The sequence below is a fragment of the Nomascus leucogenys genome, chromosome 3 (genome assembly GCF_006542625.1).
Source record: "Nomascus leucogenys isolate Asia chromosome 3, Asia_NLE_v1, whole genome shotgun sequence".
NCBI lineage: Eukaryota > Metazoa > Chordata > Mammalia > Primates > Hylobatidae > Nomascus > Nomascus leucogenys.
This window is the reverse complement of record NC_044383.1, coordinates 120,019,086-120,034,107: the sequence shown is the minus strand read 5'-3', so window position 1 is coordinate 120,034,107 and position 15,022 is coordinate 120,019,086. Positions and strand designations below refer to the sequence as shown.

Genomic DNA, 15,022 nt, shown 5'->3' with positions numbered 1-15,022 from the left:
AACAAAATAAAAGAATTCTTTACTCAGCTTTCTGCCACTTTTTCACTATATAGCTCTTGGCAATTTATTTTCCATCTCTGAGTTTCAGTTGCCCTATGAAAAAAAGTGAGGATAATAATACCTCGCTCAATATACTTCTTCATCTGGCTCTTCATCTGTATCCATTGCAATATCCTTTATAATAAGCTATTCTTGGTAATAAACCAGTAACTGTAAATAGTAAACTAGTTCATCTGTGTCCTTTGTGATATCCTTTATAATAAACTAGTAACTGTAAATACTGGGTCGGGTCAGGGTTGTTTTGAAGATGAAATATGATAGCCTCTATAAATGTGCTTCATGAATGCAAATGGATGAAAAAAATTAAGAAAGCTGAGTCTGTGCTGGTATTTCTCAATTGTGCCTTATAATAACATTTTACTGGCTAAAAAGTGCTAGTGATTTCCTCAATAAAATTGTTCTAGTCCATAAAATAGATCATTTAGGTTATATGAATTTGTTTTGTTGTTGTTATCTCTGCTCCTTCCCCACATCATAGACACAATAAGACCTGAGAACATGGCCTTTTTCCAAAACCATGTTGCTCCCCATTGGAGTAGCAGAATAAACCCAGGTGGTCCATATGTAGACACCCCAGCCATTATGGCATTATATGATGTTGGGATTCTTGTTGCATTCAAAGCCTCCATTGCAAAAAGCTGCCCCAGCCAACAGCCAACCCATCTCCAGCCAACTACAGCTGATGGGATAAGAGGCATACAACTGCCTGGAGAATCTAACCAGAGCCTTCTAGAAGAAGACAATAGTGGTCTCTATCTTGAAAATTCAAATTCAAAAGATATGCAGATGTAAGCTTTGGATAGTGGAGTTTGCAAGTGAATTCAGTTCTTGTAGAATTGGGGCCATAGTCAGCAACTTAATAAACCAAACCTATGTGAAATAGATAGTTCAGAAGCAGTTGAAAGTGAGTCAGCAAGAAAATTAGGTTGCAGAGGACAAAATGCAGAAGACTAGCAGAGAAAACAGAGACAAGGGCCCAGAGAGCTCCAGCTCCAGAGAGGAGAGAGTTTCACTCCTAACTTTTCAGTTTCCCAGGGGATATTCCCTAAGTCCTAGTTACAATTTATTTTCTGCCAGGAGATGTCAGCCAGATTCTCTGGACTATCTTTACAATACCTAATTCTCCTTTTTATTTGAGCTAGTTTGTATGGATTTTTATTACTTGTAACTATATGACCCAGTTAGTTTTAAAAAATTCTCCTGGGTTTAGAGATGTCTTAGATTTCTTTTAATCAAGGGGAATATTATTTGGTGATATAACATAAAATATAGATTTGGTCTCTGTCCTGGTTCTTGGCACAAGAGCTTCTAAGACCCTTGGAATCTCCTGAGTGATAAGAATTTTTTTTTTTTTTGGATGCTAATGAGATGGCTGGTGGCTGGAATCACTGCATGGTCTATAGACAGCTATGGTATAGCGGCTGGTTGCCTGAGGAACCAGCCTTGTGATTAGAGGGTTGGCATTTTCAGCCCCACTTCATTGGGTTCAAGCAATTCTTCTGCCTCAGCCTCCCAAGTAGCTCAGATTATAGGCATCCACTACCACGCCCAGCTCATTTTGTATTTTTAGTAGAAATGGGATTTCCCTCCAGGGAGGGAAAAGGGGCTGGAAATTTGAGTTCAATCCCTTATGGCCAATTGTTTAATCAATCATGACTATGTAATGGGATCTCCACAAAACCCCTAAACAACAAGGCTCAGAGAGCTTTTGGGTTGGTGAACACATCTGCTTACTGGGAGGTTGAGACACTCTGCCTCCATGGGAATAGAAGATCTCATGCTCAGGACCCTTTAAAACCTCGCTCTATATACTTCTTCATCTGGCTATTCATCTGTATCCGTTGCAATATCCTTTATAATAAGCTATTCTTGGTAATAAACTAGTAACTGTAAATAATAAACTAGTTCATCTGTGCCCTTTGTGATATCCTTTATAATAAACTAGTAACTGTAAAAAAGTGTTTGTGAGCTGTTATAGCAAATTAGCAAGGAGTTAGCATCAGAATTGAATTGTAGGACACCCAGTTGGTGTCCATAGAGAATCAGAGAATCCATTTGTATGGGGGAAAACTCCACACATTTGGTGTCAGAAGTGTTGTGACTGTACAGAAAGGGAGAGTTTTTCTTTTAGGGAGGATAAGTATGATTGTTAAGAAAAAAAAAAAAAGACTGGGTGCAGTGGCTCACACCTGTAATCCCAGCACTTTGGGAGGCCGAGGTGGGTGGATCACCTGAGGTCAGGAGTTCGAGACCAGCCTGGCCAACATGGTGAAACCCCGTTTCTACTAAAAATACAAAATGAGCTGGGCGTGGTAGTGGATGCCTATAATCTGAGCTACTTGGGGGGCTGAGGCAGAAGAATCGCTTGAACCCAATAATAGTATGCTCCAGGCATTGTCCAATTACACATTATCTCACAAAAGTGGTCATTATTATACCCATTTTAAAGAGATGGAAGAACCAAGGTCCTGAAAGGTCTAGTATCTTGTCCAAGGACTCAGTCAAAATCTCTTTCCACTATACCAGTGTCTCACCTACATCTGTGAAAAGCAATACATTACTTCCTCATCACCAACTGGATTAATTTTAAAACAAGGTCATATGAACTGCTTAGTGTCTCAAATCATTTTCATTATCAAAGCACATTTTAAACTAATGATTCTAGTCTACGGGCCATGTAAATTAACATCTAATAATATATTTTACTGGAAAAGGAGAGAGCATATTTCATGAGTGCTGCAAACAATCCACCACCACCTGATTTCACCCAGTCCCATCATACCTACTTGCTTTATTCTTTTCTCAAATGTGCGCCCAGACTTCAAGGTAAGAGGTTCAAATTCAAGTTCAATTTAACCACAACAGCCCACTGCCACTTTGCCCCATTACTCTCTATCTTATCTATCTTATAGCCTCAAAGAGTTAATGATTCTTTCATGATTCAACATTTATTGAGGTGTCAGGCACTACACTGAGTGCTGGGTACAAAAGACCACCTGACATTGTTTTTGAGAAGTCTGTTCTCATCACTCTGGGGCACCTTAGAAGGCTCTCTCCTCCTTTTCCCACTCTTTCTCCGCGTTCGGCCCTGAAAGGGGCTTTTAAATAGTCCTTGGAGGTGGTTAATCTTTTGGTGAACTGGAAGGAGGGTGGGCCCGCACAGCCTGCCCAGACCCAAAGATCAAAGGCGTGTTCCTCTAAACGCCTGAAGGAAGCCCGGCGGACTCTGAAGAATACTGCTGGCAACCAGCGAGTTTCCAAGGACAGAGCCAGCATTTGGAGCGAAGGATGCAAAGCTAAAAAAGGATGTTGGCAGGCCAGCTGTGCCCCGCTCGCACCTGGGTTCCCCGCGGTGTGGGGACGTAACCCAGAACCTGCCCTGCGCCTCATCCCTGAGCCAGCGGATCTGCAGCGGGACACGCACCCGCTGGCCCGCAGATTGCACCCGGAAAGGGACGGAAAGGAGGCTGTGCGGACTGAGGCTCAGAACTCCTTCCCCGTCTCGCCTACTTGCAAAAACTCTTCTCCCGGGCGGGGAAGCCTCAGAGGCTGCTTCCGTCCTCCGCGTTTGCGCTCAGCTCCCCGCTGGCCGCGAGCTCTCCACGCAATCCTGCTGCGCTCGCCACCAGCCCTGGCGTCCCTGCAACTCCAACTCCAGGCCGACTTCCCAACGCATACAGTGCCGGACCAGAGCAAGGCCAACCACTCGCACTGGAGTGATGGGGAGATTTTTTTCTGGCCCGAGAATGGACCAAGGGACTCTCTTGCAGGGGACGTGATTCCAGGGCGCCCAGATTTCTCTCTCCCTTAGAGGTCGCAACGGAGCCAACGGAAGTCTGGCTTTAATCCACTCAGGACTTAAAAACATCATCTAATGACTGAAATCTGTCTGAGAACACAGGATGAGCGCATCCATGTCCACACACCCGGGTGGAACAAATCTTTTATTTTCTGAAGACAAGTGCTTTGAAGTCCAGACTGAATGGCATTTAAGAATTAGGAATCCATTGCGTGCCATCCTGGAGTGAATTAAACTAGAGTCCAGAATATGCAGCTTCTTTAAGAAAAAATTCTCCTCTGAAATATTTTCTTTCCCACTGCATTAAGTAGTGTTCGTCATGAGACATCTGAAAACATTGATTGTTAAAAAGTGGTCCTGGGACCAGCAGCAATGGCATCACCTGGGTCCCCACTTCAGACTCTGGACTCAGGATCTCTGGAGGGTGGAGGCGTCTAGGTGATTCTGAAGAACCACTGGCTTAAAAGTCTCCTTGGTCAGTGTTTTCCACTAATCAGTAAATATATAGAGCCAGCGGAGCTGGAGCTCTGTTTATCGCTTCTCTTTTTAGAATGAAGTCTCTGTTTGACAGTGGGAAAGCCTGCTAGAATGATCCTGAGTTGCTTGTGAAGTCATACAAGCAATGAGAGAGAGAGAGAGAGAGAGAGAGAGAGAGAGAGAGAGAGGACTTCCCTGGCTGCAGTCCAGATTGGATATCTGTCTGCTTCTGAGAACTTGCAGACTCGCTTACTTGAAACACTTCATTCTCCGTTCAGGCGTCTGTAAGCTGCTTTGGTTGTCCTCCTGGTTCTTTCTAAAAGCACCTTCTAAGATAGTTTTCATAACCTAGAGGTCATAGGCAGGATACTCCCCACTCTTAACACCCCCGACCCCCAACCTCCAAACTATACTGGCTTGAGGCCAAGGGAGTTCCCCATTCTTTCTATGAAGCTACCCACCCCCTATTCAAATTGAGACACACCAACTACCTGGGCTGGAGCTGGAGCAGGGTAGGCTGGGAGTTTTACCCTTCTGGGAAGACCAGAGGAGAGAGACCTATGGTGGGTGTGGGTGTGCTGATGATCTGGAATGGGAGAAAGGCCCACTGAGAAGGAGAGATGTTTAGACTGTGGGTGTGTGTTGGAGGCATGTGTGGTGCGGTCACGTTGTCATGTTCCTGGGCTAGTGGCAGCCACCACCCAGTCATTCCTACCTCGATCCTCACTCCATTCAATGGACAACCATGGGGACCTGAGTATGCCCAGGCCCCTCCTTGGCTGAGGCTCCTGATGGGGCTGGGCAGCCTCACCATCAGACACCAATGTCATCCTATCTGCAGGTGCCAGGCTCTGACTTTGCTCTCTGGATTTCTAGGAAAAAGAAAGTTCTGGACAAATTTAGAGAGCACTGGAGAGAGGTGCAAGGTGAAAGAGAGACAGAAAGAGAGAGAGAAAGAGTCAATAGATACCAAAAAGAGGTATTTTAGTTCGTGGGAAAAGAAAAAATCATTGCCTGGATGCTATAAACACACACCCCTTGGAGCTTCCTGCCTGAGACACTTTCAGTTTGGATCTAGGCACAGATAACTCACTACCCGCCACTTAGTAGAAGTAACTGACATTTTCACGGAGCCTTTGCTTTACCAAGGGATTTTACAGATATAATCTCATTTGAGCCCCACTAAGGCTCTGTAAGATGAAAGAGGAAGGTCTGCATATAATGATTATTATCATTCTCATTACCTTTATCCCTGCTTGCAGAGATGGGAAAACTGAGGATCCAGGCTCTTTCAAGAAACAGCTAGTTGGGTGCAGAACCAGGGTCAAATCTACGTGTTCCCTATTCATAGCCACATGCCTCCTGCCTAAAGCAAAGGCTTCAAATTATTGGTAGGGAACTATAGATAGCCATGAAGACTTTCTAAAAATCCATGTATAGATTGGGGTTGTAAGGGAATGTGCAAGAAAAAGTTATTTCTCTATGGACGGCCTGCATGGAATCCTCAGAATTTAGAGCATTTGTTTTGTAAAAACGTGAGTGGGAGATTGGAAAATTTGCGAAACGTGAAAGGCAAACAATTGAATCACACTGGGGACTCTTTGATTTGAACTCTGGATAGGTAGAGGCATGGGCTCTATCCCTCTGGTAGAAAGGACAGAACACATGAATTTGAGGAACGGGACTCTGGCCAGAGCTTGAAATGTGTTCTTGAAAGTCAAGTTGGGGTGGCGGTGGTGGGGTGATGGAAGGGTATCCTGACATCTTGAAAAGTCCTCCATGTGCAAATAGACAGGTGGATGAAGTCACCGAAGTTCTCAGCCCTTGGAGAATGGGGAATTGCGCTTAGTAATGTGGTCGCCACCCCTTGGTAATGAGGTCACTATCACTGACAGAGAGCACACCTGGCAGAGCAGCTTCTCCAGTCGGGACCAGCCTAGCGGGATCCTTCCTCCATGGCCAGGCAGAGGGCTCCACCCGCGAAGCGGCCTGTGGGATTGGTGGAAGGGCGGAGAAGCTCTCGTTCCAGGTACCAAACTAAGCCGAGAAAAACGGGTAAAAAATCGAAAAGAAAGAGCAAATGAAGCGGAAGTTTCAAGGCTCTCTGCGAGGAATAACAGTATAAATAACCGAAGACGTCTTGTAAACACTGCGGTCATAACCCCGAACATTAAACAGCCCCGGTGGCATCTGGCGCATCGGCCGCCGCGGGCTGCGCTGGGGCAGTGAGGGAGCCGGGTCCCAGGCTCCTCGGCCTTGCTTCTCTGTTTATCTCAACTTAATCTTCCCCTAGGAGCTGTTCCGTAGCCTGGAAAATGTTTAAATTAAACCCAGTCTGCCGGAAGTCGTGGCGGGAGCTAAACGCACCCGCTAACCGCAACCAAAAGGCAGGCATGCGGGTTTATTGTTAGAATTAATTAATGGATTATTAATAAGAAATGTAGATAAGGTATGCTGCAGAGCTTTGAAAATCCTGAAACACACCCTAAGGGTTATGGAATTTACATCTTTCATAGCTTCTATTATTTCTTCACTAGTTCGCAGCTATGCCCACACCTGGAAGGTGACAAAAGGTGGAGTTTACTTTCTCGCCCGTGTCAGCAGTCATACTGTGGAATCCATGAAAATTGGATTTCCTTTTTCTGGTGCGTTTTACTCTTGTACTGTGTAACTGTGGATAACTTTAATACTGCCCATTCTTTGTTTACAGTTATATAATTTCTATTAGCCTTAAAAGTAACCGACATATTTCTTTTTTAAGGTTTCAGTATAAAACATAATCTGCATCTTCATTATGAAACTCATATGCAATTTTCTTCTATCTCTAGAAGTTTAGATTGAGGTTTAAAAGAACCATTTTCATTGTCAAGCTTCCCCATAGTTTCCCACTTTCTTATTCCAAATATTTTTAAAAATCACACCGAATATCAGAGCTTTTAGCAATATAAAGAAAGATTTATTTTCAAAAGTAGCAAAACTGGTTTGAAAAAAATATATATCTTTAAGTGAATTACTTTATAAATGTGACTGTCAAAGTCAGCTATCCTATGATCTACATTTTACAACATATTGTACAAAAGATACATTGATAGGCTCTTATCTATTTATATATTTATAATTACATATTGCACTTGGACCAGCAAGGCTTGCAGAGTCATTCACGGTAGAAGTTAATAAAGTTAAATAGATGGGAATCTTTGTAAGTACAATTGATCTCCTCTGGTTTGGAAACGAATCTCCTCGTCGTTGTAAAGTGTTCTCGCGGGGTGGGACAGAGAGAGGAGCATTGCGAGGGGGAAGCAGAGACAGAGAGCACGAAGGGCAGGGGTCGCCTTCCCGGGGCCCGCTCCTCCCGGGAGCGCGCCTTTCCCAGACTTGCACCTCCAAGGTCAGGACGCGGTGGTTCCACATAAGCGGCTCGCGGTCACCACTTCTTTCAGGTCACTCTCGGGTTTCCCGGCCACCATAAAGGGCCACGTCTGCGGGAAAGAAGAAGGTGGAGGAGGTAAGTGGCCGTGGCGGAGGGGGTGGGGTGGACTCGGGGCCTGAGATGAAAGGAAGGGGGGCGGTGGGGGCAGGCGGTGCGCTGGAGAGACCGGTTATCTCTGCAATTAACTCCCGGTCCTAGCGCACCCCGCGGCTGCATGAAGCAAATAGCTGCCTTGGCGCCAAGTCACGGCTCAGAGGTGGTGGTGGTGCTGGTGGTGGTCTTTTAGAACGAGAGCCAAAAGGGCTCATACTGGGTTCCTTGTGAGACTCAATGCAGGAAGCCCTGGGCAAGCTGAGAGTGGGTGGTGCTGTGGCACTGCCTGGAGGCAGACGCTCTAGCAGTCTGAGCGGGAAAGCCCAGAACGACCCTGTGCCTGCTGGGCACCGAGTTTGGGGCGAAGCGCCCTCCTGGCCTCCTTCTGAGGCCGTGGTCGGGTTTCAGGGCCCTGTCGCTTTCATTGCCTTTCATCGCCACCTATTTCCCTAGTCCGACTTTCGTTTCTTCCATCGCAAACACCGGCTTTGACTACAGCTTCTAAATTAATCACCACCTCTTAAGGAAAAAAAATGCTAAAAAAACTACATTGACTTTTAATTTAAGATCGTCTTCGTGCTGGACTGAGAAAGCATGCTTTCTCTTCCTTTCTCCTGGCTGTTTTATAATAAAGCTCATTTAAGTTTCTTATTCAAAGATGAAGAGAGTAGCAATTGTAAATATTCGAGGCAACACTTTCATTTTAGGTGAAGATTTTAAAAAGCTATTTGCTCATTGGAAAAAAAAAAAACCCAAACTTTCAATTGGAGGGAAAACATTTTTCATGGCAAAATGTGGGTTTGCATCTTCTTCTCCAGCAATTCCAGAAACCAGTTCGGTGAGAAGACAATTCAGACCTCTCTCACTACTGCTCTAGTGCTGGCTGATAAGACTTGCCTTTTAAGAGGAAAAATCTCTCATTCTTATCGTATACAAACAGAAGTCCTAGTAAGTTGTTGTTATTGTTTTTCTTTAGATCCTAGAAGTTTTAAAATAAAATCAAATAAAAAAATTAATATATATTTCTTAAACAGTAAGATACATTTGAGAAAAAAGTAGATACAATGATTATCAGTTTTTTTTATTAAAAAGTTAGGCTCAATGGGCATTACTTTTTAAGATAAAAGGTAACATTTCTTAAATCTTGGATGAGAGTGACCTATTTTTGTATTTGTTACACTCATACTGGTGAGGATTTACTGATTTTGCTGATCATTACTAGAACTTCTAGGATTTAAAAATATTAATCCACTTACAGGAGAAGCACAGAATATTTAAGTGGTTGGGGGCTTACATGGACAATTTAGGGGGGCATACATGTGTCCTTATCCAATGGTCCTAAATATGCTTGTGAAAGAAACAGAGTTGGGTGTTTTTATTTACAAGGAAAGGAAACTCAAGCTCCACTCTCTGCTAAAAGAAGAAAAAAGGATTAACAAAACGCCTCTCCGCTCGCAGCGTCTTGTCAGTGTTCTCAGTTCCGCAGCAGCCACTGCACCCCAGGGAGGATGGCGATGGAGCGGGCGCGGGGGATCCCTCCTCTGTGCCAACTCAATACACTTGCAAACCTTTAATTGGGCTGCCACGTCAAACCCTCGCATAAATCACTCCCGCTCCGGGGGCTGGTAGGGCAGAGAGCGAGGGCCGTGTCTAGACCGCCCGCCTCCGGTCCCTGGAGGCTCTAGGCTCGCGGTGGCCGAGGTGTGTAAGTCACCGCCGCGCCCGCACCCCCACTCCCAGACCCGCGCGCACTCGCGCCCACCGCAGGCGGGAGTGCGGGCGCGCCTGGACTGCAGCTGCAGCCCCGGGGGCACTCACCAGGTTGACCGGGTGAATGTACCCGTTCTCGTATTTGTCGTTAGCCAGGATCTGCCTCAAGTGGGCGATGTAGCTGGACGCCAGCCTGAGCGTGTCCAGCTTGGAGAGCTTGGTGTCCGGGGGCACCCAGGGCAGGGTGGTCTTGAGTCTGGAGAAGGCCTTGCTCAGCACTCGCATGCGGGCCCGCTCTCGCGCGTTGGCGGCGTTGCGCTGGACCTGCTTCCCCTCCTGGCTGACCCCGCTCAGGGGGCTCTTCTTGGTGGACGCCTTCCTCCTCTTGCCCAGGCCGCCGCGGCCCTTCTGGGGAGACCCATTCTCGCAGTTGGAGCTCTCCTCGGTGCTCTCGTTGGAAGTCACAAATTCCTTGTTCGAGTCCATTTTCAGCCCGTCACATTCCAACATTTCCACCTCTTGAAGGTCCTCCACATCGCTGAGGGAGCCGGTGGACATGTTTGGGGGTGTGGACGAGGGAGAGAGAGAAAGAGAGAGAAAGAGGGAGAGAGAGAGAGAGAGAGAGAGAGGAAGAGGGTGTGAGAGAGAGAGAGAGACCCTGAAACCAAGAGGCCTCCCGAGTGTGGCTCAGCCACCTCCTGTTGGGAGCTGGAGTTAGGGTCTGGTTGGGTCTCACAACGCTTTCCCCTTCGCAGAGTTGTGAGAAGGAACCTCGAGGACTTCTGCAGCAGAGGAACCGGCTCTCTGTTTCCCCACTCCCAGAGTCGTGGCCGTAAAGGAGTGTGAGCGAGCGCTGAGGAATTTGGTGGACACTAGGAATTTATCTGGGGAATACAGGGGCGGATCCTTGCAGCCCAGGGGAGGGGCCTGCCAGGCCCCAGCAAAGCGCTTAGACCCCTTTCACAACCAGAGGGAAACTCAATGCACAGACTCTGATTTGCAACTTGTAATGTAAATCAACTCAACTGCATCATGTACTTACCAGCCACCTTCTCCCAACTGTGGCCGGGGCCGAGGAGAAGCATGTCCTGTCCATCTCTAAAAGGCCTTCTTTCCCTCTTAAGACGTCACAACTGGTTGTTACTGAGAACTTTAGAAAAACGACTAGATCGTTTGGCTCTTTCTAGGCCTTCCACCTACACTCCATGCCCTCTCTCCTCCCAAGAAAACACGAATTAAAATACAGGGAGTATCAACCGCATCCTGCCAACACCTCATAAGACTCCAAGGCTTTACCGAGATTTCCTTCCACCTTCCCCGGGATAAATGAAGACAAGTGCTTCCTAGAATCTTTATGGTGATGGAAAAGTAAGTATAAAACATTTCACCTACACCTGGTCATTTTCAAGACATCAAAGGACTGCCTATGTGTACACAAACATACTTGATTTGCACACTCAAACCCAACCACACAAAGCTTAGTGGGAGTGGGTAGGGAATGAGAGGGCAGTTTGAGTTTGTGAAAAACATTATGTTAGTTGACCATCTTTTCCTAAGAAATGGAAACTTTCCCCTCGTTTTTTTTTTTTTTCTAGAAATGCATTTAATATTGCCTTGAGAGTCTTAGTTGCTCTCACACATCACCTTGCCTGGCACTTTTTGTGATGCACTGTCTCTTTCAATGCTGCTGTCTTTGTCTTCTTCCAGCCTCTTTGGTGCCAGTGTTCCTCATATGAAGCTGACATTATGCAACATAAAGCAAGATTATCCTTTTGAGAAAGGTTCTTTTCCATCTTTAACCCCAGCTCGAACCATCTTTCCTAGAAAATAAGAAAGTCTCCTGGGAAGTAGGTAGAAAAAGCACAGGGAACCAGAACCTAGGGATTGGATGAAATTGATGCAATGAAACCAGGGAGACTGAAGGCATAAATCTCTCTTACAATTTCTTTGCCAGGTTTTCTTCCCTTGCAGGTATGCATTGAAGTTGAGGGGCTGGAGCAAAATGTAAGAGTGGTTTCTGAGTGGTTGGCTTAGGGTCTGAAGGCTTCTCCTACATTAAGATATCATATCTCTAATCCTAGGCTCAGCTGGGAATTCACTAACCTCTAACGTTTTGTTTTGCTAGCAGGGTCTTGTTTGCTTTCCCCCTATGCTGTAAACTAAACAGGTTGTCAGCAAATCAGTCTTTATTAATGAATTAGCAACCCCTCTTCCATAATATCTTCGCTGAGGATCCAAAATTTGTTAATCACCAGTGTAGAGATTTATGAGCTCTCTTATTTTCTGTTGTTTGTGCAGGTGGAGATTTAAATGACCACATCCACCCTAAGATTTATTGTGAGAATGATTGATGTTATAAACCAGGAAAAGGACTCTTCCCATAGCAGGGATGACAGAAATATCAAGTTGAAGTTGCCTTTGTCTTCACATACAAATGACCCAGTACTACAACACAGAAAGTATAATAATTTAATCTGAGGTTCAAGACAGCAGTAAGAGAACACCCAGCAGGCCTGTTAAAAATTTCTCCACTAATTCCTCAACTAGTTTCCTTTGATTTGCTCTCCCTTTTCTCAGTCTTGGTAAAACATGAAAGTTAAAGTTATTTTTAGACTAAAGAGCTATGTGAAAGTGGGCATTGGCCAATACTTTGTGAAATGTGTGTGTGTGTGTGTGTGTGTGTAGCTACTAAGATATCTGCAAAATAACTACAAATAATTAATTTAGGCTCTGGAATGTGATAATTATTATAAATCCAAACTATGGCCTTACTACATAACAGGCTATTAAGCTGTGATTTTTCTTGTTGGAGCCATTTTTTTTTCTTTTTGGCTCTGGCTCTCTGTTACACCTTAGTTAATGGACTGCTCAGGCTGTCTGGGGAGATAGTAACAATCACAGTAATATGTACCACTGAAAAGATTTCTGTTGTCTGTATATTTTTCAATGTTGGAAACTTAAAAGTACCAATTTCTGGAAGCATGTAAAACTAGCCTCATGTCATAGGCTGGTTTTTATGCTTAGCAATTATTTTTCTTCATAGCCATATAAGAAATAATTAAGTCCCATGTCCATTTATCTTGCAGTGAGACATTTAGGCTGAGCAAGGCTAGTGGGATGGTAATAAATTTTTGAGTGTTTCTAAAATTCTGTAAAAGATGGCTTCCAGTTTGGGAGTAAGAGTCGAAGAATGCTGTTGCTTATGTATCTTGATATGAAGTCTTGGAAAAAGAATATTCATACGAAAAATACTTTTTTCTTTTAAAATTTTGTGTCTATCCCTGCTAATAAATAATAAACACTTAGGGACAAATGGGTGGGGGAAATGACTTCTTGTTGGATTCTACTGAGCAAATCAGTTAAGCTGTAACTTAAGCTGTGCCAAATTCTCCCAAAATATAAACTATATTCTGTGAGAAGAGAAGCACTTTTGAGAAGCTGTATTAACCCTTTTGGTACATTGACCATTTCTGTTCCAAAGCACGAAATAGAAAACTAGTGATTTGAAAGTATGAGATCATTTCTAAAAGTTCTTACCTGACTTTTAAGAAACAGTTATGCCCCAGAGGCATCTGGCCAATTTGCTGCTCACTTCTAACAATTTGTTTTGCAAGAAAGACTATCTTTGAAAGATTTTAGTGCTAAGGAAATTTTATCTCTGAAAGCTGTAAAATGAAGATTAGGCATGGAATGTACCCTTGAACTTAAATCCTGGTTTATCAACTGATACATTTACAGGAAGTTCAGATTTGATTCAGTTGCACTTGGATGGAATAATTTGCTTCCTTTTTTATGAGAAGGAAAACACCACAGGCTTCCTTTGAACTGACTTCATATGCCATTACATAATCTTGCTCAGGGGAAAAATATGCCTTTAAATTTAAATGTTAATCCTTTTCTCTTACTCCTCATCATTTGGTCAGGAGACACAGGCTGGCAAATCGGCAAAACTGCCCATTCTCTTTTTTCTTCATTTCTAATTAGCACCTCTAGATGTTTTATTCATTTTATTTGATGGTAACTATCACCACTTTAAATATTTGCCAACTTTCTATGCAAGTTGATGCCTTTTTTTTCTCTTTTTTTGATGGAGCCTTGCTCTGTCGCCCAAGCTGGAGTGCATCAGCACGATCTAGGCTCACTGCAACCTCCGCCTCCCAGATTCAAGAGATTCTCATGCCTCAGCCTCCCGAGTAGCTAGAATTACAGGTGCCTGCCACCATGCCTATCTAATTTTTGTATTTTTAGTAGAGGTGGGGTTTCACCATTTCGGCCAGGCTGCTTTCAAACTCCTGATCTACCCACCTCGGCCTCCCAAAGTGCTGGGATTACAAGCCTGAGCCACCGTGCCCAGCCAGGTGCCTCTTTTTTGATTTTACATAATTATCTCTGTACTCTTGGTTTGCTGCTGATTGATTGTTGTCTATCTCCCACTTATATGCCTATCAAAATCTGACTTTGTTTCATTAAATTTTAGCTTTATTTCATAAAGTGAGCATTACCTCTCTTTGCTCGTTCTGAATTATAGTGGTGCTGGCCTGTTATATTTTGGCAGCCAAAGTGAATACAGCACTAGTGAGCTTGGTGGCTAGCTAAGAAGGTCAATAACAGTGATGCTGGGTGTTGCTGCTACCTTTACCTGGCATCAGCTGGGAGATGGTATAAATCCTGGATGGTATAAATCCATTCAGTAATCAGAAGTCTTCTGCGTGTTCACTATACCCTAACCCCCTCTTTTCACATTTAATTCAGTGAATTGTAGATAAGATGCCACATTACTAAGATTTAAGGCTGGCAAATAACAACAGTAAAGTCTAGGGGAAGATTCTGCACGGTTCTTTGAATCCAGGAGTTAATCTTGCATTTCACATGTTCCATAATACAGCTTTGAAAGCAGCCAAGCCTATGCACTTGAAAGTCAGAGTTTACCCTAAGGTGTAAGTGGGCCAGAGAAAACTCGGGCAGACAAAGAGAGTTAAAAATTTTTCAAAGCCAGTTTAATGTCCTCCTAAGTTTTCTAATACTAGAATAATTTTATTAGACCCTGTCAGTGTTAGGAAAGAGAGAGAAAGGGACTGAGCGACTCCTGAGTCAGGTACCACGCAGGGACCTTTGCCTCCATTCTCTCATTTCATGTATTTTCTCTCCTTTCTGTTGGCACTACTAAAGAAAGAGCTGCCACATGAAATGAATAGTGTATTAGAAATGTATGCCAGAGGCTTTCCCCTGTAATAAAGTTTTAGAAAAACTGGCTTGAGTGATGACTATTCTGTATCTTAAAATAAAGCTTGAAAGCAAAACCTCCCAAGTTTTCACAAAAAGAATAAATCTTCTAGGTTGTATGAGAGACCTCTGTAATGCACTGATATGTTAAATACAGTTTACTGATGGGCATAAAACAATACAGGCCAACTTGCTGTCAGCCTCCTTCCTGTCAGCTTGGGAGAGTATGG

The 15,022-nt window shown here is 44.2% G+C and overlaps 1 protein-coding gene and 1 long non-coding RNA gene across 5 annotated transcripts; one reads left to right on the top strand and one right to left on the bottom strand.

The window, feature by feature from the left end:
• Positions 1–3,989: 3,989 nt before the first annotated feature.
• Positions 3,990–10,424, bottom strand: TCF21 (transcription factor 21). Of its 2 annotated transcripts, XM_003255740.4 has the most exons (3): positions 9,678–10,424; positions 7,718–7,815; positions 3,990–6,373 (listed from the first exon to the last, which is right to left on the bottom strand). In XM_003255740.4, the coding sequence occupies exons 1-2, from the start codon at positions 10,125–10,127 to the stop codon at positions 7,726–7,728; spliced, it is 540 nt and encodes a 179-aa protein (XP_003255788.1). In that variant the 5' UTR covers positions 10,128–10,424; the 3' UTR covers positions 3,990–6,373; positions 7,718–7,725. The 2 variants fall into 2 exon arrangements, with proteins under 2 accessions (XP_003255788.1, XP_003255787.1); XM_003255739.4 differs by lacking the exon at positions 3,990–6,373 and having other exon boundaries at positions 7,271–7,815; positions 9,678–10,415.
• Positions 6,726–14,820, top strand: LOC105739605. 3 transcript variants are annotated; one of them, XR_004029362.1, is made up of 4 exons: positions 6,726–7,841; positions 10,325–10,411; positions 10,795–10,937; positions 11,868–14,820. It is a non-coding gene; the product is annotated as an uncharacterized LOC105739605 (long non-coding RNA). The 3 variants fall into 3 exon arrangements; XR_001115559.2 differs by having other exon boundaries at positions 10,325–10,937; XR_001115558.2 differs by having other exon boundaries at positions 10,095–10,937.
• Positions 14,821–15,022: the final 202 nt, after the last annotated feature.